The 21616-nt window shown below is 33.9% G+C and overlaps 1 protein-coding gene across 1 annotated transcript in view; it reads left to right on the top strand.

Annotated features, from left to right (window-relative positions):
* The window catches only part of LOC142354091 (transmembrane protease serine 11B-like protein), a 148777-nt gene that overhangs the window by 121119 nt on the left and 6042 nt on the right, over positions 1 to 21616 (top strand). The window contains exon 3 of the mRNA XM_075406364.1: positions 1393 to 1606. Within this exon, the coding sequence (XP_075262479.1) occupies positions 1393 to 1606 (214 nt within the window). The remainder of the gene's footprint in view (positions 1 to 1392; positions 1607 to 21616) is intronic.

Here is a 21616-nt window from a genome sequence, read left to right as displayed (position 1 = left end):
TATTCTGGCAGAAATTTCTACAGGAAGATGCATCGTCTTGAAGGAAGCTGCAAGCTTCCTACATGATAACCATTCACGCCCAACTAGGGTGACTTCTATGCAATTTTGTTGTGATCGTTCTTGATATAGCAATAGAAAGTTCAATTCTTTCTAAACAGAATCTTTTTGGTAATGACCTGCTTGAGGTCGAGATCTGCAAGCTTGTAATTCATTCCCCACTGAGCATTGCTCACTACAGATTACAAAAATATGTGTTTTCGTCAAAACCCTTTACACATCTTAATATACAAATTTGAAAAATTATCTGCTTTTATCCAACTTTTTTATTCTTGAACCCACGGGGTAACAAAACCGACGTCTGTCTTCTTTATTATCCAAGCACATTGTCTTAGTTGTCGATTTTATCATGCTGTCCACTATTGAGCCGTCAATTTTCGCTGCACTCTCAATCCGCATCGTAATGACAGAAATGAAAGAAAAACATAGCTAATGTTAAATTGCACTAAAAGTCCCTCTAAAAAAAGATTCAGGATTAGGCGGACATTCCGCACGGTTACACTTATACAGGTCATGGTTAGGAAAAACTAAATTTTGGTGTAGGAAAAAGTAAACTTTTTGAATTGGGTCTGAAATGATATCTATCTCTTACAGTTATCAAAGCAAAATATAGCTTATGAAAACTATTATTTCAATTTGGATGATCACAAAATCTATCTTCAGCGCCTAAATAGAGGCAATATTTCTCTAAAGTAATATGTTACATATTGAAAAAAAATGTTTTCCCACGTAAACAGTGTGCCGAGGCCTTTAAGGAAACCACTAAATATTTAACGTATGATCAAAGTCACTTAATTCATCACTAAATTCAGAGCAAGCCGTCTACTGTACTTGTTTCTTTCGGTGAGAAATGAGAAAAACTTTTATCTAATGAGAGTCAATTACCAAGAACATAAGAAATATCACCGACATCTGGTTCAGAAACACAGTTTTATTTTTTTATAACAGTGCTATGTTTTAAACTAAATTGAAAATTTTAAAGAAATCTCTGCGCAATCTTGTTCCGGAATCTCAGTGTTTAAATGAATAAGGTTTGAAACTGTTTTTTGGAGCAAAAAGAGATAGGATCTATTCTGTTCACCCCCAGTGTCTTTTATGTCCCCCAGTTACAAATTATGTGTTGATATATAGCACGCTACCATGTAAAAATAATGCACGTGCGCTTGGGGGTCATAAGACATATATTCCTACTAAGCTGGGGGGGGGGGGGAGCCATAATAGATCTAAGAGATAGCTCGTGTTCTTAATGTCATGCCAACTCAAGACCACATCTAAATAATGGAATCAATTCTGTTTAGGAACAGAATAGATCCAAATAATGAATGTCCCTTTTAGTATGAAAACGATCTGGCGTTGCTGAAATTGAAGGAGAAAATTCCGTATAACAACGATATCAAGATCTGCGAGAACAGAACCTTTGAAAACTACACACTTGGAGTGTGTGGCATGGGTTACATCAATTCTACTACAAAGGAATTACCGGATGTATTGATGGAAGTAAAATTGCACCCGCCTGCAGACGACACTTGCGAGGAAGACGAAAATTTTAGTTAGTTCCGACTAATAAGTCGCACAACCGAGGTTTGAACTGGCTACACAGGTCACCCGGATCTGGAAAAAAATGACAGTTTCCATACTATGTAATTTTGAACCTACGACCCCCCCCCCCCCCCCTCGTTTGTTCATCTTCGGTCTGGACATATCTGCTTCCGTCTGGGACCTCAACCTGGGTTCCGTAGTAATTGGGCATTGTATTAAAACTTGTTAAGTTTTGTTTTTAGAGTCCTCTAGTTTAAAATAAATGCCAAAGTTGCCAATTTATAGAATAATTAATAGGAAAATATGTTAAAAAATATCCACCTACAGGTTTTAATTTTCTATCCCCTAACGTTAGAAGTTGGGCTGGTATGGAAATGCTTATCACCTAAAAATCTTGCACTGTGTTTTCACACATTAAAACTGAGATAAGCAATCTGCGAAACTGGATAATATAACAACGTACATTGCTAACTTAAGGAGAGCTCTACCGCAACAAACTCAGTTGATCGTTTCATTTTTGCAAGACTAAATTGTTCTTGATTTTTTGTTCCCAAATTTGGACTTGTGAACAAATATTTTTGCAAGAATTTACATGCCTTGATTCAGAAAAAAATTGCAAAGAGTTGCAAAATCGATGTGTTTTGATCTAGAATGCGGCGGCAGGCAGTGATAGGATCAGTTACCGTATTAAGTCGCATGAAACTTTATAAAGTGTCCCACATCAGACTCGGACCGAGGTGTCAACGCTAAAAAAACGCAAAATTATGTAAGATTGGTGTTGAATGCGTTGAATTTATGTAAAATCAACGCTTGAGCGTAGATCTTACATAAATTCAACGTATTCAACGTCAACCTTACAAATTGTCCGTTGAGTTTAGCGTAGATCTTAAATATTTTGCGTTGAGTTTAGCGTAGATCTTACATATTATGCGTTGAATTTAGCGTAGATCTTACATAAATTCAACGCATTCAACGTCAACCTTACAAGTTGTGCGTTGAGTTTAGCGTAGATCTTACATATTTTGCGTTGAATTTAGCATAGATCTTACATATTTTGCGTTGAATTTAGCGTAGATCTTACATGAATTCAACGCATTCAACGTCAACCTTACAAGTTGTGCGTTGAGTTTAGCGTAGATCTTACATATTTTGCGTTGAGTTTAGCGTAGATCTTACATATTTTGCGTTGAATTTAGCGTAGATCTTACATAAATTCAACGCATTCAACGCCAATCTTACATATTTTGCGTGGAGTTTTGCGTAGAACTTACATATTTTGCCTTGAATTTAGCCTAGATCGTACCTAAATTCAAGGCATTCAACGCCAATCTTACATATTTTGCGTTGAATTTAGCGTAGACCTTACAAATTTTGCCTTGAATTTAGCCTAGATCGTACTCAAATTCAACGCATTCAACGCCAATCTTAAATATTTCGCGTTGAATTTAGCGTAGATCTTAGATATTTTGCGTTGAATTTAGCGTAGATCTTACATATTTTGCGTTGAGTTTAGCGTAGATCTTACAATTTTTGCGTTGAATTTAGCGTAGATCAAACATAAATTCAACTCATTCAACGCCAATCTTACCTAGCTTACATATCTATACATAATTGTCGACTAATGAATAATTTTTCCCGGCTGCTTCATAGTATCTTTGCCTAAATCGCTCCCAAATTTGAGCTTGATTTGATATTTACAATTTTTAATAATCTAATTTACAAATTAGCAATTGAATTCAATATTTATACAAAAATCTGCAAACAGTTTTAAATTTTTCGGCGTCACGTCCGAAAATTGTTCTGCCTTTAGCGTCATTCTGGGTTCTGCATTTTTAGCGTCAACCAAATTGTTCTGCATTTAACCTCAACCTGGGTTCCGTAGTAATTGGACACTGTGTTTCATATTAACCTCTATTACATATTTTCTCTTGCTCGTATCGTTATTTTTTGACCAATTCAAATTCAGAAATCTCCGTTCCATCGTTAAGAAAAAAAATACGATTGGTATTAGAAGCTGAGCTAGCTCAGCGGAATGGAAACAGATGATATTTTGCAAATTTTTGAAAATTTTGGTTATTCGACTTCAAAAGCTGCAAATAAATTTAAACAATTTTTGCGAGCAGCAACATATACAAATAGATTCAAATTTTACATTGGTTTTGGGCCAGGGAATTGACAGCCTAGAATCCAAAGAGAAAAAAATTTTGGTATAATTGATTTACTAATTTTTAAGTTTTATGATTTAATAGGTTGGACAACAATTGCGCAACTTCAACGTACTTAATAAATGTAACGTATTTATTAAAAATTAACGTTTTTGTCGGTAACGTACTTATTTAAAAACACAAAATGAGGTTACGAGAGTAAGAAGATAGAGTATAGACTGCAATTGATTGCTTTTTTGCATTACTTAACAAAAATCAAAGTCTTTTCCCATTATGGCTATTCTTATGATTCTGTAAAACTAGTGCCGTATGGTTCCTTTGGAGTTCTACGATTTTCAAGATATGAGCCGCGCTTGCGCAAAAACTCACTTTTTATTAACTGAACATTAACCTATACCCAAAGTAGATAAAACTGATGCAGGTTTCTTTTGCGCTTAAGGGTTGATAAACATGAGTTTGCAGTTGATAAACTCATTTTGTAGTTGATAAATATGAGTTTGCCAAGAAAATCTTTTGAATTTCGAAGCAATCAACTTAAGCTTATTATGGCACAGCTCGTATTTAATGGATCTTCCGAAATCAAATGCATTTAAAGACAATATAGCTACCATCTGTGATGGTGTTTCTTTTCAATAAATTTACAACTAAACAAACTCTTAAAACCCTGGTCCTCAAGTTTAAAGAAATAACAATAAAATTTTGGTTTTCAGTATAATTACAATAACAACTATTTAGGATTTTTTGTTTAATTCAACGCCGTTCTGATGCTAGAAGGAATCTTCCTTGTTTGAGCATCGTTTCATAAAGGTTCAAGATCAATCACTGTACATGGCTACCCATGAAAGTATCCCAAGAAATTAAAAAAAACATTATCTAGGAATTAAAATTTAAACTATTTTCATAAGTTATTGCTAAAAAGCGAGTAAAATGATGCTACGTTTGCTAATTAACAAAAGAACAGATTATTGACAAAATAAGTTTTTTTTCATCAAATTTGTCTAAAGTTGTCCAAAAAGCAGAATTAATAATAAAATCTCGAGGATTGCCAATTCTGAATTAGACAAACGTTGAAGATACAAGCCAAGCAATATATGCTTAAAAGGGTTCACCTGGTCGTTCAAATTTCTGAGAAAAGATGAAAAATGTTGCAAATTTTGTTTAAATAAAGCATTATTTTGATAAAATTGTAATTTAGTTTACTAAAATTTGTTAAAAGTCAAATTAAGCCTAAACTCATGACTCGGGCAAGAATTTAATCAAACGTTGGAAAACAGTGCTTCACAGGGCCAGTTTAGGAACGAAAAATTTAAAAACAATTCAATTATTTAGTTAAATAGACCACCTTGTTGCCTCCGGTAGAGCTCTGCTTAAATTAGCAATGTAGGGTATTTTTCTGACCACTTCTGGAGGTTGCGTAACTCATGTGTAAAATGCACAGTGTAATAGATATGGGTGTAAAAATATCCTGTTCTTTTCCGTTTGTGCCCCCCCATCTTAGTGGGCGCATATTATTTGCAACCCCCAGACGCACGTGCCATATTTGTTCCGACCCCCACTTTAGTGGGGAGGGAGGAACTATATAATCAACTGGGGTTTTTTTTTGTTCAGTCAATTTTGGCCGATCGATATATTCATCGTACAGAATTGTTCACATTTTAAGTAAAATTTGGCACTATTTCGCTGATACAATTCAAAATAAGTTAAAATTGTTAACGGCAAAGTGTTGCTGTTAACGCTAGAGATAGAAGAGTGTTGCTGAAATGTTTGATTGAAGTTTTTTTTGGCTAAAATATTTGAGAAAATTTTCAAATTTCAAACTTTTGTCATCAAAAATGGCGCAAAAGATGCTTTTTTGGTCCACTTTGTCCAATTTTGCCAGACTTAGTGACCTAGAAACCTCAATACAGACTCCTTAATCTCAACAAGAGCTCTAGTTGCAGCTAGGCGCTGTATGAAAGTCTTCTGGAACTAAAACATTGCCATTTTTTGAAGATTTAACTCGATAATTATACAAAATGAATCGTTGTTTTTTTCAATATTTGAAGATTTCCACTCAGCAATTGTCTAATTCACAAACACGTGGAACATTTGGTTGGTTTGCTGAACGCGCGACAAAATCAGGGAGAGGTTCGATAATATCATGGATTCTGGGGATCAGAGACTTTTTGGTTTTTATTTTGATGCTGCCTTTTTTTCAAAATATTTTGCTATTGTTTTTTTTAATGTTAATTACTGACAATAATTTTTATTCCCGGCTCCAAAAATGACAACTCGAATTTACGTAGATTTGAGGCCGAATGTAGATACCGTTTGTTCTCAGAGAACCAAAGGGTTTTTATGGCTTTGAGAAGAGTTTTACTAAAAATTAACTGAATTCTTGTCTTTTGCCTTCAATTGCTATTAATTGTAAATTGTCACATTATTTGACAATCTAACTGAAAAAAAATTCACAATATTTGAAATTGAACATATTTTTTGTTTTCTTAACATATGGTTTGAAGGGCTGCAACACCGTTCTCTTGCAGAAATTTGTTTATTTTAGCCCTATATTTATTGTTAATTTTTGAAAATTTTTTGTTAATTGCCAAATATTGTGTAATTAAAGGTCTCAGTGGCCAAGTATAGATAAACAAATGATCTTAATAACCGATATCATTAAATAGCTAATGGTTGTTTTCACTTTCGAATTAAATTTCTAAAAAAAGTAATAGAGTTCTTCAACTTATCCCTTTTTGATTTGGTTTGCGTTTTTTTTTCGTACTTTAAAATGTTGTATCATTTTCGCAAAATGGCTTCATTATACAGAGCTCTTTTTAATGTTTTGTTCAATCAAACAATAATTTTTTGTTGTTTACGCGTTTTAAATGATGTCTTCAGGGCTTAAACAATTTGCTTCAGAAGAATTTTGTGAAGTTTATATGGTTTTCGGTTTTTGTGGTTCTTTTTGTTGTCATTTTGTGATAGTCGTTGTTACAAAAAGACGTTTTGATGATCAAAAGAGACGCAAATGAAGATATTATATTCTCGCGGTTAATATCTTATCAATTTAATGGCTTCAAAATTGTGGTTTCGTAAAGTTGTTTTTGAAACTTATTAGTTCAGCTTGTATTTAATGTTATTTTATAGTCTTATGATTTAATCTCATTAATAACAGTCGCAATTTGGTTTCTGATTAGTTGCAAGACAAACTGTCTACTCTGTCTACTTAGTCGAAAGCTTTTGTCGGCTATGAATTTTGAAAATATTTGTTTTTAATAAAATAAAAGAGATTTTTGAGATCTTCCAATTTTATTTCTGTTAAATTGTAGCTAAGCATCTCTATATACAATTCACATCATTTGTCTATGGAAATATAATTTGCTCTTCATAACGGTTTTATTTTCCTCAAATGGTCTCCTTGGAACAACCAGTTTTCATAAAACCAATTTTCGTGATTTTTGCATATTTGCCCTTTTTTTGTAGGTTTTTGTTTTCTTTTCACAGTATCACAATAATGGGCGTCATTTGATTTACAAAATTTGTCACCCATAAAAAAATTCAAACGACGATTTTTATTGTTTTTAGTGATCAGCTTAATATTTAATTGATTGGGGGGACATCGTTTTCGTGCATAATTTTTTGTGCAAATTTTTCGTTATTGCCTGTATTTGTCGATCTTTTTGTAGTCGTATGACGTATCCTGGATAGTGAAAGGCCTCAGTCGTTCTCTATTGAGGTATAAAAGACTCTCTCAATGATTTCATTTGATGCCTATTGTTTCTAATCAGTTCGAACTTAATTATTTTTTTTAAAAAAAAACACTGTTCTAATAAACTTAATGAGGAAAAGTCCCTTATTTTGTTCCAAAAAAGTACCGGTTAATCTTCTTTTTATAAACTTTATCTGATGCCATTTTGACTTGGTTATTATGGTTTTTAAAAAATGGACAAGGAGTTTTGATCGCAATTATTATTTGTAACTAATTGATTTTTATTGCCGTCTTTTCTGGTAGTCATATTATGGTAGCCACAGGTCTCATAGGCCCTCTAGAGTAGATTGTGTTATTCTTTTAGTAACTTGTTGAACGATATGTTGATATATTAAATTTTTAAATCGCATTTGGTAGACAATTAAGTGAAAAATGTAGATGAGCGGGGTCGGAACTTAATGTGCGAACGCACATTACCGAGCCTCCTTGTTTTATATAATGTTTTACTTTGCCGCATAATGTACTGGGGGCACAAACGGAAAAGATCCAAATATCCACACATGCCCGTTTTCCAATGATAACGGATACAAAATTAAAACCTGTTCACAAATATTTGTAAAAGTAAAGCACTCTTTTAAGGAAAAATTTGCCAAAATTTGTTCTAAATATCTTCAAATTTGATATTCATTTTTAACTTAAGTACTATAGTCTTCTCAACATGATGTAATAAGGTGCCAAATTACCACGGCGATACGAAGTTTCAACTGCGGGTGACTTCAGTAGCTAATTTAAAAGTTGGTTTCCTAAGCATCATTTCCGAGCTGTTCAGTGTCAATCGCTGTACTTCCATAAGTGCTTTGAGTTATTGTAGATGGAGCTTTTATTGTTAAAACGACAAACCATTTTTCCCAGGAACTGGGCAATTTTTTATCTGGAATTTAGAACCCACGTTATCTAAACATTTGTTCACCAGAAAAGCGGTCAAAAGTATACAAGTTGTGCTTACAGAAAAAACACAAAAAGTATTGAAAAGAAACTAGTCTGCTTTGGTTATACTAAAGAATGTCTTCCAGAGTAATCTTTAATAAATTGCAGAATCAGTAAGAAAAAAATAGAAAAAGAAATTTTTCTATTTGATTGTCCCCACAATACCTTATAACTTCTATGAAGATTTTGTCGAATTTTCCAGGGGAGTTAGAAAGCTTTTGAATTCCAACAGATTTGTTTTTTTTTTTTAGTTTTTGTCAAAAGTTCTAAAACTGGTATAGTTTATTTCATCCTCTCGTTAGCAGTTACAACTCTCAATCTGTTTTGAAGCTTTTTTTCGGTAGTCCGTTCTTTTCTCACAACTATAGACAGTATTTCCAAAAACTCAGACGTGTACAATTCAAAAAGGGAGGTTCGATAATTTCCGATCTGCAAGGGAAACAAAAAAACAATCCTTAACACAGAATTCTGCTGACGATGTAAATAGATCGGTCTCATTTTCAAATATAAATATCAGAACTCCGTATTTGTTTTTGGTTGTACACACGCTTTCAATATCTCTAATAGCGACAATCTGCTGATGTATTTTCTAGTTTGAAAACAAAACTGAATAAAATGATTACACTTTTTCTAATCAAAAATTATATGATGGTGAAAATGAAAAAAAAAAATAATATAAGTTTTATACCTAAGTGTATCACACGGTTTTGTTCCTTCAATATTGGCTTATTTCACATGAATATTTTTTTCAGGGGAAATTTTGAACTTTTTAAATTAAACTTAGTTTTTCGATGGTGCGGTGATATCTTGTTATCAGTTTGATATAGCATTAAGGTAATCCACGAATTCTGGTTCTTCGAAATTAATGAAAATAATTGTATTGTCAGCAAATAGCGCAAAATAACCTTTTTGGTACGGAAAAAAGATCACCAGAATAAATAAGAATAGCAGAGGACAACTTTTTGGTCCCTGAAGCACTGCAGATAATATTTCTCTTGATCAACGTCTTTTAATGAAAGCAAGGATACTGACTACTGTTTTCGAGGTATAATTCTTGATGATCTTTCATTTGCCTCTGAAACCATATTTTTGTTTATAGGTACATGCTGATCAACAGAGTCATGAAAGTTCAAACCACGTCAAACGAGACAATATACAATTTTCTCTACAAAATTGCAGTTTTTCTTCTAAATTGATAATGGCGTTTACAGAATTCCCGCAGCCTCGTCTTTTTATATTTGTAGAGCCAAGCATTTTTTAATTGCTCGTTTCGGATTGGGCGATCACGTTAGATTTGAGCAGTGCTATTGTCCACATCTTCCTCGTAGATAGTTTTAGGTGGACGGGAGACTTTTCGAGGGGTGCTTCTCATACGATGTCAATTGAATTTCCCTATTTTGCCAGTATTGCTAACATCAGGATGATTCTCCTTCTCTACCATCTTAGTGAGGTTTCCCCTATAAGTTGTTTTCCCAGAACGGTTCATCCCGAGCACATCGCGTTCTTTACGAGCTGACTGCGCCATGTGAAATCTTACTCCGCAGGTGTGCATTAGTAATGGCAGCATGAATCCACTGTCAGATGTTCCAATTGAGTAAGACGCTCTGAGAGTGACATGTTGAATTCTGACACAATTTCAAATTCAACCTCTTCCTTGGAAAGCGGCTGCTGTTCCACTAATAAATTATCTCAGCTTCGAAACTAGAGGTTTTGATAGGCAACTGACTTCAACAAAAACAATGAGAAGCGTAAATTTAGGCAAAATTAATAAAAGTGAGTGATGTGAATGAGTTGAACAAATCACTTTACAGTCGGAGTAAATTATCGCGTAGTGAAAGAATATGAGTCATTAAAAAATATTAAAATAATGAAGGTCAATAAGATTTAGAACAATATTTTTTATCTATGTATCAGATATCCTCGGCTTTAACAAATTTGAGAAAAAGAAGTGGTATCAATTTTTTTACAAAATTTTACCGATCAATATATATCGATAAAATAATTGCTGCTTTTTATAAGAAATAAATATTGAGTGAAGAAGTTGAAAACGACTCAGGTTAACTTAAAGTAAAACGCAAAAAAAATTATGTATGCAAATGCATTAGTGTTCCGGGATACTAAATATCATGTAATTGTAGCACATGAACAAATTAACTAGACCATTCGAAATAAACTGAACTGGAAATGTGCCACAAATGAATCACAAATTCAATGTGAGACAAATGAACTTAAATTTTATCATTGAAAATTGAAATTGATTTAAATAAAATTAATTTTTGATGATGAGTTTGGTTATTATATTTTATTTTGACAATCAAATACGCTCATGCTGATTTCCCTCTCACAATCAGCGTAGTCATAGTTTGGTGGTGAATTTGTAAGAGGGTGTACTCGCGGTTTGGGGGACTGACTATTGGCAGTTCGATGCTTGTCTCCTTGGGTGGTGGCTGAGTCGACTCTTCTTGGAAAAAGGTTTTGACTACTGGATTACTGGTTGGTTGTTTCTTTCAATCTGGCATTGATTGGGACTCACTGACCGAACAAACAGAACTCTCGAAACCGTAGTAATGTTGGGCCCGTCTGCTTTTTTGCGTTGATGTGGATGGTGTCGAGTTTGATGAGACACCAGAGGTCTTCGGGGTGCGTGCATTTCTATTACTTCGCAATCGGGTCGCTAATAGTTGGGGCCGTACCTGTTTTCTGGATGTCATCGCCCTCGATATGTTGCTGTTTGCCGATGAAACACCAGAAATGTTATTCGTTATGCCTATGCCTTATTTAAATGTCGCCTTTCTAAATTTTTTGAGTTCCTTTGAATGAAGAGCGATTTTCTCCTTTGTTGATTTTCATATGGAAGGGGGCACCTTGAGTGAATTGCCACAGAGGAGTGTTTAGTTCGGCATTTGTGCGAAATTTGGCGATGTCGTTTTTTTTCAACTCAAACGCCAGGGACACTTGGTTTTGTATTACTGTTGTAGTTGGGGAATCACCAAGTACTGTGCTTCCGGGAGCTAGTGTATCCCAAGGTCCTCTAAAATCCTTCCTAGATTGCTTTGTAACTTTTCGGGCCGGTTTCAATTCGAGGGAGGTCACCGAGAGATGAATCAGGTTGGTCAGTTTAGGGCGTAGGATGAATCGAGAGTCAGAGTTTTTGTCAGAGTAGTACCGGCGGCCTGCGTCGACTTGTACCCTGCTCATCGCTTCTTGAATTAATAGGTCGCTCCTATCTCCTAACACCCATCCAATTCTGTCAAGATAGTCTTCAACGGGGACGATGCCAGTGTCTAAATAGTGGTTCCGTACTTGTTCATATGTCAGATTTGATGATTTTTGATTGGTGCTCATACTACTAAGTGGCGTGTTTGGCGTTCTTCTAAAGTGTGCTTTGATAGGTATTGCATTTGTTGTTTTTGATTACATTTAGGTTATTGATACAATATTTTCTTTTTGATTTTTAAATTTTAATTTGCTTGTTTTTCACCAGCTTATTTCATGCAACCTAAGCGTCGTATATTAGTTTGTACCAAACTTTCCACTAATTCAATGTCTCGATGATCATTTCCAGTGTGTGTTATTATGTTAATGTTATTTTGTTTACAAAATATTTAACATTATTTCCTATTACACATATAGCTTGATCTAGTCGGATATTACCTGGTGTTCCTTGAAATTGGATGTATTCTTCCAAAAATTTACAACATTAGCTCCATTTGTTTTATCAAAAAATTCTTCATGTAGATATCTGTAAAAACGGTCAATACATGCGAGGAAATGTATTTCTCGATCTTTTTCATTTTTGTTTGGTCCACCAAAGTCTATTTGAATTTCTTGAACGGGTTTTGGACAGCTTTTCTGTGGTTTCATTTAGAAGCAGGGATTGTTGGTTTATTGTTCTAACCAATTTTCGCGTAGGGTTTACAATTGGCCACCTTTTTAAGGATTACACAGTGTATTGGCCCAGAAAGCATATTGGCCTAGAGTGATCATCCCCGAACTTCCAGAGTGTGTAATGTGGAAACACTCTAGTAACGCCCCCTGGATGGATTTGGGAATTCCCACCCTCTCGTCAATGCACACGCAACCTGATCTGACGAGGTCCCGCCAGTACGAAGGCATTCAGGTGTTCACGTCTTTGCATCTTTGCTTCTCATTTTGTAGAATGAAGTCTCTGAACTACTCCACTGCTGCATCTTTGCTCGTCAGCGACGCCACGAATCTTTTCGTGAATAACAGAGTTAAAATTTTCTCAAGAACGTCCTATTTTAGTGTTCCAAGTTGGGAGTTATGGGCCCATCATTTGCAGATCTTGTGGTTTTGACTTCGGAGTTTGGCGGAGACTGGAATGTCGTTTGCCGAGTGTTTCCAGATGAAGTTTGTGGTGACGTATTAGTGTTGCTCATGTTGTCAATGTTAGGAGGGTGGAATACTGCTGCGTTTGCAGAGTAGGAATTTAGCAACTGAGTTGTGCGGGAAAACAATTTGGAATGGCTTATCTGGTGAGTACGCGTAGAACGTGTGGAATTTGTAGTTTTTTCCGCGTTATTGTGCTGTGACCGACAGATTGTTGGCGCAAAACTTATATAAGTTGCTGCAATCGCGTCACGAATGCAGGTAACTGTTGCAACAGCAAATTCCTTGTCATATTTGTTGGCAACTTCTGCTTTTTGATTCGGTTGACGAGAATTTTAATCTACCAATCGCATTTTAGCAACTGGTATGTGTTCAATGTTAAAATCAAAAGGCAATTTTCGATCTACCTAACGTGGGAGAAAACACATGTAAGATTTATTAGATCTATGTTCTCTCATGACAGATAGTGATGCTCTGTGATCAGTATTGACAGTGAAGGCTTTTCCAAATAGAATATTGCTAAAATATTTGACAGTCCAAACCTCTCCTATTAATTCTAACTCGTTGACACTAATCCTTTCCTCTTTAATGTTAATGAAAGGTGATGCAAATGGTACTGCCAAACTGTTGTTGACCGTTGTTCTAATGCGGCGCGTTAACCTGCTCGAGAAGCGCCGCATTCGATGCGGACTTCAGATTGTGGCTCATTGTGTGTGTGATTTCAGTAGCGTTCGCTACTTGGTTTTTAGTAAGCTGAAAACGTGTTTCTAGTTAATTAATCAAATCAAAATTTTGTGTATTTCTTAAGAAGTGGTCGAAATTGATGATACAATTATGAGAGCTTAGTTATGAATTTGCCAATGTAATGTACCGATCCTAAGTAAGAACGTAAATGTTTTTGGGTTTTTCTTTGCTGAAAGATTTTGGATTGCTGAAGTTTTTGACTCTAGTGGGGAAATACCAGAAATACCAGGTGTTGGCAAGGTGAAAATTTTCTAAATTTTTTCTAAGATTGTTCTCATACAGTTTTTTCCAAACATTGATAGTTTAATTCTAAATGATCGTCTTTAGATCCTCGACTGACAATTATAATTTCGTCAAGGAAGCAGTTTCTGTTTTTTAAACAAACAAGAATACAATTCATTATATTTTGAAATGCAGCTGGCATGTCATTTAGACCAGAAATTCCCGTAATAAAACGATATGTGCTTGTGCATCCACCACTTATGGTATTGAAGTTGCAAAAGAGAGAGGATTCCGGATCTGAATTCAATTGAGTCTAAGCGTACTTCAGATCCAAGGTTGAAAAGTATCCTGTTTCATCGGAGGCATTTGTGTTTATATTTTGTTGTGATGTGTCTATTAAATTGTCAACGTTAGCCATCTGACATTTTTTTACTTTTTTGAAATGACTTATTTAAAATTTTATTATCTAATGCAAACTTAACGATTTTATCTCTAATAACTGTTATAACAATTGGAGATATAAAGTTTTATCAGAGCAACTATTGAGTTTTAAGCTGTGTTTTTCTTTTCATCTGTTAAAAATTTAAATTCTGGATTAACCAAGAGTCGGAGCTTCCTTGGTACTCGTCTTCCTTTCTGATATTTTGGAGTGAATTTTATATGAGATAAGGTTTTTACACGATGTTTGTGAGGATTACAAATTCAGGAGATGAGACCCGAAATTTGAGACCTATTTGTTGTTTGATCGGGCATTGCTTTTGATTAATATTTAATACTTGTTTTGATTGAGTTGGTGATAGTCCAAGATGTGGGGATTGATTCCGTCGATTTTTGGTCGGTGTTCATATTCGACAACGTTTACTTTGAAGTCCTTGGCCAACTAGTCATTGCATTTTACTCTGGTGTTGATAACGCCAATTATCTTGATTAAATCTTTTGAAAATATTTTTTGATTTGTATTTTTGACGTCTTTGTCCATTAGCTACCTTTTTGCTCGAAATTACAGCGTTTACTAGACTTTTGTGGGTTGTTTGCAAACGCTACCGGAATCAATCAGTGTTTTATTCTCTATTTTTCCATTTTTCACTTGCATATGACCTGGTTCACCTTATCTCAAATTTTTATCGTTTGTAATTACTGCTACAGAGTTGTCGTTTAAGTCGTCGAGTTGTAATTGGCATTATAGATGTTATGATTTTCCAGCACAAAATCTATTTGGTTCATTTGATCTTCTACTGTTGCAGATGTTCCAACTGTAGCGACTTCTGACGATGCATCATCTACTTTATTATTGTTTTACTTTGTTTATTGGGTTATTTGGTTTGCGACAATCTTTCCCAAATTGGTTAGTGATTACACAATTTTCGCTAGTTTTCCCTCGTGCGGGGCAGCTTTGTCGATGACTGGGTGACCAAGTATATCCACAATTCGGACAGATGGAAATAATTTGTAACTGTCCTTGGATTGTTCCATGATTTTTGAATACTGTTGGTTGATTGGTTAGCGAGTTCGTTAGATACGGTATAAGCCGGGGTCCCTGAAATTCCGTTTTGGTTTTGTATGCTCATTTCTCCGTCTATCGCTATTTGTACTGCCTATTTGGGGTTCTTGTTTCCTTTAAAAGCTAGCGTTGGATTTCTCCAACTTGCATATTATCAAAAAAATACATCTCGAATGATCAATTATTCATGAGGTCGCAATATTGAGATAGTTCACGAAGACATCCATGCAACTTTTCCACTGGTTCTCCTTCAAAAGATTTTCTTGTGAGAAAAGTGTAGCGATCGGAAGTTATAATTCTTTGTTTGGTGAAGTCGTTTTCTAAAGTGTCCAACAGATTTTTCGTTGAAATTTGATCAATCTGGACAGTCGGTTCCTGTGAGCCAATGATCTATCGGCCTTCTGTGTCCAGATTGAGATAGGTAAGCAAGACGGCTTTGCTATCGCAGATTTTCCAATGTGTCATAGAAATCCCGCAGCCTCTTTTTTTGTACATTTGTTGAGCAAAGCATTTTTTAATTGCTCGTTTCGGATTTGGTGATCACGTTCGCTTTGGGCAGTGCTATTGTCCACATCTTCGGTTTAGGTGGACGGGAGACTTTTTGGGGGGGATGCTTCACGTACGATGTCGATTGAATTTCCCTCTTTTGCCAGTGTTGCTAACATCAGGATGATTCTCCTTCTCTCCCATCTTAGTGGGTTTTCCCCTCTAAGTTTGTTCGTTCCCAGAACGGTTGTATCCCGATTAGAGCGCGTGCTATAGTTGCTGACTGCGCCATGTGATATCTTAATCCGCAGGTGTGCAATAGTATTGCTATCGCTTGTTAAATTTCGTAGCTTCGATTCGCGGCACGAATCCGCTGTCAGATGTTCCAATTGAGTTAGACGCTCTGAGAATGATATATGGAATTCTGACAAAATTTCAATTTCAATCTTTTCCTTGGAAAGCGGCTGCGTTTCCACTAATAGATTAAATTAGCTTCAAAACTAGAGGTTTTGATAAGCAACTGACTTCAAAAAAGATTATGAGAAGCGTGAGTTTAAGCGAAGGTAAAAATCTGGGTGATATGAAGGAGTTTAACAAATCACTTTACAGTGGGAGGTAACTTATTGATCAGTGAACTAATAGGAGTCATTAAAATACCTTATTAAAATTATTGAGGTCGAAAAATTTTAGCAAAATTTTTTAAAAATCTTTGTATGACAGTCTTCAAATGATTTCCGAAAAGTTTTCCTATTCTTTAGCTGATTAATTTCATGTAAAAATAATTGAAATAATAGCATAAATTTCATATCGCTTACAAAATTTTTTCACTTTATTTTTTTAGCGTTTGCACAATTTCTGTTTTTTTTGTGTATTAATTGTTTGCTAATTTCTACTGATTTCACGTCAATATGTTTTGTCAAAACCCCAACTTTTTACACTAATTTCCGATCCAACTTTTTTTCGGGGTTTTTTCATGTGTTTATAACAGATTTATCTCTTCAAAGGGTCGATTTGTTGTTTTTTTAAGTCGTCCTCTTGACTTTTGCGCTGTATTTCCGAGAAATTACGATTTAACGCGTTGAATTTGAGATTTTTTTTCTTTGTTTATTTTGAATCTTTTTAAAAACTCTGATCATTTATGAGTTTTTCGGTAGAATTTTAGGTTTCTAGAAAAAAACCCACAAACACCATTATTTTGAGTTTTTAGAAACCTTTTCGCAAAGTTTTGTTAAATTTTTAAAGTTTGGCAGACATTCAGGTTTTTGGGAAAACACCAAATACGACTGCCAAATAACTGAGTCGTTTATCAATAATTGTTTACAATTGATTCTCGTTAATTCTGATTTGCTTTCTCAAAAAGCTTGTTATGCAAATCGCAAGTCCCGGAACACAAGAGTACTCGTTTCATATTCTGAATAACTCTGCCCCAAGGTCCAGTTGAATAAAAGATTTTAAAACTTTTTTCAAAAAACGTAAAGTTTGTGAGCTGAATGAGAAAATTAGCTCAGATAAGCATGAGCAGTAATGTAAGTTAACGCAAAAAACACTAAAGTGTCAAGCATCTGACGAAATGCTCGATATAATCATTTATGTTTACGAAAATTTCTCTATCTGAATCAATCGCCCTCAGTTATTTAATAAGTTTTGAGGATTTCGAACGAGGTGAAAACATGAAAATACAGTTTATTGCTTTAATTGAAGTTTATTCTTTTACATCAGGAAGTTTTTACTGAAACATACTAGGTTTCTTCCTTCAGTAGCTCTTGTGGGAAATCTTTAATAGCGACAATATAAGAAGTGTTTTCAAGTTTTAGAAACAAAAAGATGTAAATTGATTACACTTTTTACAAGAAAAAAATTATATGATAGTTAAAATGAAATATATATATATATATATATATATATATATATATATATATACATATATATATATATATATATATATATATATATATATATATATATATAAAACATTTATACCTAAATATTACACACCTTTTGGTGCCTTCAACACTAGCTTTTCTCAAGTAATTACGTTTTTTTCAGGGGATAATTGAACTTATTAAAAACAATTTGAGTTTTTCGATGGTGTGGTGATATTATGTTATCACTTTGATTAAGCATTGAGGTGATCCATGAATTCTTGTTCTTCAAAATTAATGAACATAATTGTATATTCAGCATATAGCACAAAACAAAATTTGGTACTAAAACAAGATCACTTTATTAAATGAGAATTAGCAGATAAAAAAGTTTTGGTCACTCAGGCCTTGCAGAAAAAATTTCGTGGTGATAAGTGTTCTTTACTGAAAACAAGCATATTGGTTAATTTTTTGAGGTAGAATTCTAGAAGATCTTTCATTTGCTTCCGAAACCGTATCGTTCGTCTATGGGTATTTTATGATCATCTGAGTCCTGACATTTTGAAAGATCCATCCACGTACGATGAGACAATATCGATGTTTCTCTATAAATTTGCAGATATTCTGACAAATTGACAATAGCGTCTACTGTTTTCCTTAAAAAAGACATTACTGTAGAATAAATAATTTCCTATTAAAAGTTGTCGGAAGCCATAATTAAGGAGACGGGTCTGCAATTAGAGGGAAAGTTTGTGTTTGCGGACAATTTCCGAATAATTTTCTTCTTTTACCGAATATTTTTAATGTAAAAACGATTTAAAAAACAGCATAATATTTTTTCATTCTAATTTTTCTGCCTTTTGCACAGTTTCCTTATTTTTTTTGTGTTTCGTTTTTATTGTCTTTTTTTAATTTTTACTGATTCTAGGTCAATGCATTATCATCACAATTGCATTTTTTAAAAATAATTTCTGATCCAATTTTTTTTCGGATTTTTTATGTGTTTTTAACAGATTTATTTTTTCAAAAGGTCGTTTTATTGTGTTTTTAATTTGTTCTCTTAAGTTTTTCCGCTGTATTTCAGAAAATTTACGATATTACATGATGAAGTTTGCTTGTTTGGAGATTTTTTGTTTATTTATTTTGAACTTGTTTTAAAAATTCTGATCAGTTTCGAGTTGTTAGGTAGATTTTAGGTTTCTACATAATTTTTGAGTTTTAAAATATTTTTGCAATAATGAATGATGAATAAATTTTAATAAATTTTTTTTGGCAGACATTCAGGTTTTTTGAAAAAAAATGTTGAGTTGACCTTTCAATAAATTTCAAAAATTTTATTAGTTTTGAGTTGTTGGGCAGAATTTTATCTTCCCGAAAACACACCTAAAAACTGCGTTTCTGTTTATTTTTAAAAAAATGATCATTGGGTGGTTTGGCAAATTCTCAAGTTTCTTGTGATACCAAAATGAAAAAAAAAACTAAAAAAATGCAGTTTTTTTAGAAAATTTTTGACTAGACATGAAAATACAGTTTTTGCTTTTAAATTAAGTTTTTTCTGTTTACATCTGGAGGTTTTTGTTGCAATATACTCAGTTTCTTTTTCTCAGTAATTCTTGTGGAAAATCTTACAAGAAAAGGATCAATTATAACGAGAAAAACTCAGCATGAATAATGGCTTTTTTTGTTCATAGTCGCTCACAGCTTGTTTCGCAATGTCTGCAATGTCAAATTTTATTTAAACATACCCCTGCATTTTGTTGCTCTTGATCATGCTGGTTTTAAATTACACAATTTGAAACCATATCGCACTATATCTTACAAAAACGCACAATTTCGAATCATGTCACCTTCTTGTCTGAGCATGGCCAATCATCATCTGGATTACATGATCGGATGGGTCAGAACATAAAAGCGTTTTGACGGATTATTTCGTTGTATTTGGCACACCTACTTGAGATATTTTGACTCCTGGCTTCTCTAATCATGGCAAATTTGTTCTTCAGTTTTCCCCCACTAATAGATTGATCTACTTTAATTTAACTTGTTGTAAAACCTGGCGTGCACCAAGTGGAAACGGTTTTCGGCAGGTCAGGAATAGACGCGGAGATGTCATCAGATGCGATGTGAAGAACTTGGACGGCTGTTTTTACAGTTTTAATCTAAAATTCAAAGAAATAAATGCATGATTAATCTTTGATTGACAACAGAAAACAGTTTTCGATCATTAAAAAAAATAAAGTGAAAAACGATATTAGATTGAAAACAGAAAACAATATCTTCGAGTTTAGACTAATCGTTCATTTGGGCTAGGAGATTGTTACGCTTGTAACGCAAGTTTTTAAAAATAACCGGTGAGCTTAAAGATTAAAAAATTGAAAAATATTGTAATGAAAAACCCGCAAACAGATTTTTTTTAGTTTTGAATCTTTTTGCAATAATGAGTAATGAATAAACTTTTATTAGTTTGGGACACTTTCAGGTTTTTGAGAAAACACAAAAAACCACTCAAAAAAATAGAGTTGTCTTTTCAAAAATTTTGAAAATTTTTACTAATTTGGAGTTATTTCTGGTTATTTTATAAAATGATCATTCCGTTCTTTGGCAAACTCTCAAGTTTCCTGTGAAACTAAAATGAAAAAACAAAAAAGTTGCCGTTTTTTAGAAACTTTTTGACATAATGTGACCTATTTTTATTTGTTTCGCAGACTTTCAGGTTTCTCCGAAATCCCAAAAAATGAGTATTTTTCAATAATTTCTAGATGTTTGCCCAATTTTGAGTCGTTAAGCAGATTTTCAGAATTGACAGAAAAAATTTTAAAGAATCAAAAGGACATTGAACTGCTTCTCAATATATTTGGAATCGCTTTCACATAAAGCTTGTTATGCGAATCAAAAGTCCAGAAATTCACGAGTACTCGATTCATAGTCTGACTACATCTGCCTAATGGTCCAGCGTCAATAAACGTTAAGTCTGTGAGCTGAAAGAGAAAATTTGCTCAGATAAGCATGAGCTGTAAGATAAGGCAAATAACAATAAAAATGTCAATCATGTGACGAAATGCTTGATATATTTGATTACGGCGACAAAATTGCTCGTACTGAAGCAATCGCTTTCCGTTATTTATTGAGTTTTGAGAATTTGGAAAGAATCTGAAAAACATGATAATACAGTCTTTGCCTTTATTTGAAGTTTTTTTTCCGTTTTTATCTGGAGGTTTTTAATGCAATATACTCAGTTTCTTTTTCTCAGTAATTCTTTCGGAAAGTCATACAAGAAAAGAAAGAGTTATAACGAGGAAAAATTTTCAGCATGATTTATGGTTTTTTCTGTTCATAGCCGCGCACTGTCAAATTTTATTTAAACATTCCGTTTTGTGTTGCGTTGGATCACGCTGGTTTTATACTACAAAAATTGAAACAATATCGCACTATTTCTCACCAAAACGCACAGTTTCGAATCATGTCACCTTTTGTGAGCATGGCCAATCATCATTTGGTTTACATGATCAGATGGGAGTCGCACAGTTACGAATCGTGGCAATTTGTCTTTTTTATAGTCACGGAACTCTGAAGAGTACCACAGGGTCAAAGCATCAACGCGTTTAGTTGGATTATTTTGTGGTAATTGGAACTTATTCAAGATAATTTGACTCCTAATTTGTCTAATCATGGCGACTATGTCTCTCAATTTTCCACCACTTCGCCCGAGGTATAATTTTGTAACTTCTGTATAGATCTTTGAAAAAAAATTAATTGAATTGCATTAATTTAACTTCATGGAAATTTAATAGCTCAAGTTGTTAAAAATAGCCGGTGGGGCTTATTGATAAAGCAATTAAGACTGTATTCCGAGTAGGTCTGTAATCTCAAATTACCGATAAAAAAGATTGGTAAGTTTAGTTCTGATGCAATTTGAATTAAATATACTCGCTATAACTAAAATCTGCTACCATTTAATCGGTACTAACAATAAGATGAACCAGGAAAAGAGTGAAATGTGCTAGCAAATAAAATT

Source organism: Convolutriloba macropyga, chromosome 15 (assembly GCF_964194025.1).
Source record: "Convolutriloba macropyga chromosome 15, txConMacr16.3, whole genome shotgun sequence".
Taxonomy (NCBI): domain Eukaryota; kingdom Metazoa; phylum Xenacoelomorpha; order Acoela; family Convolutidae; genus Convolutriloba; species Convolutriloba macropyga.
This window is presented reverse-complemented; position numbering and strand designations above follow the sequence as displayed.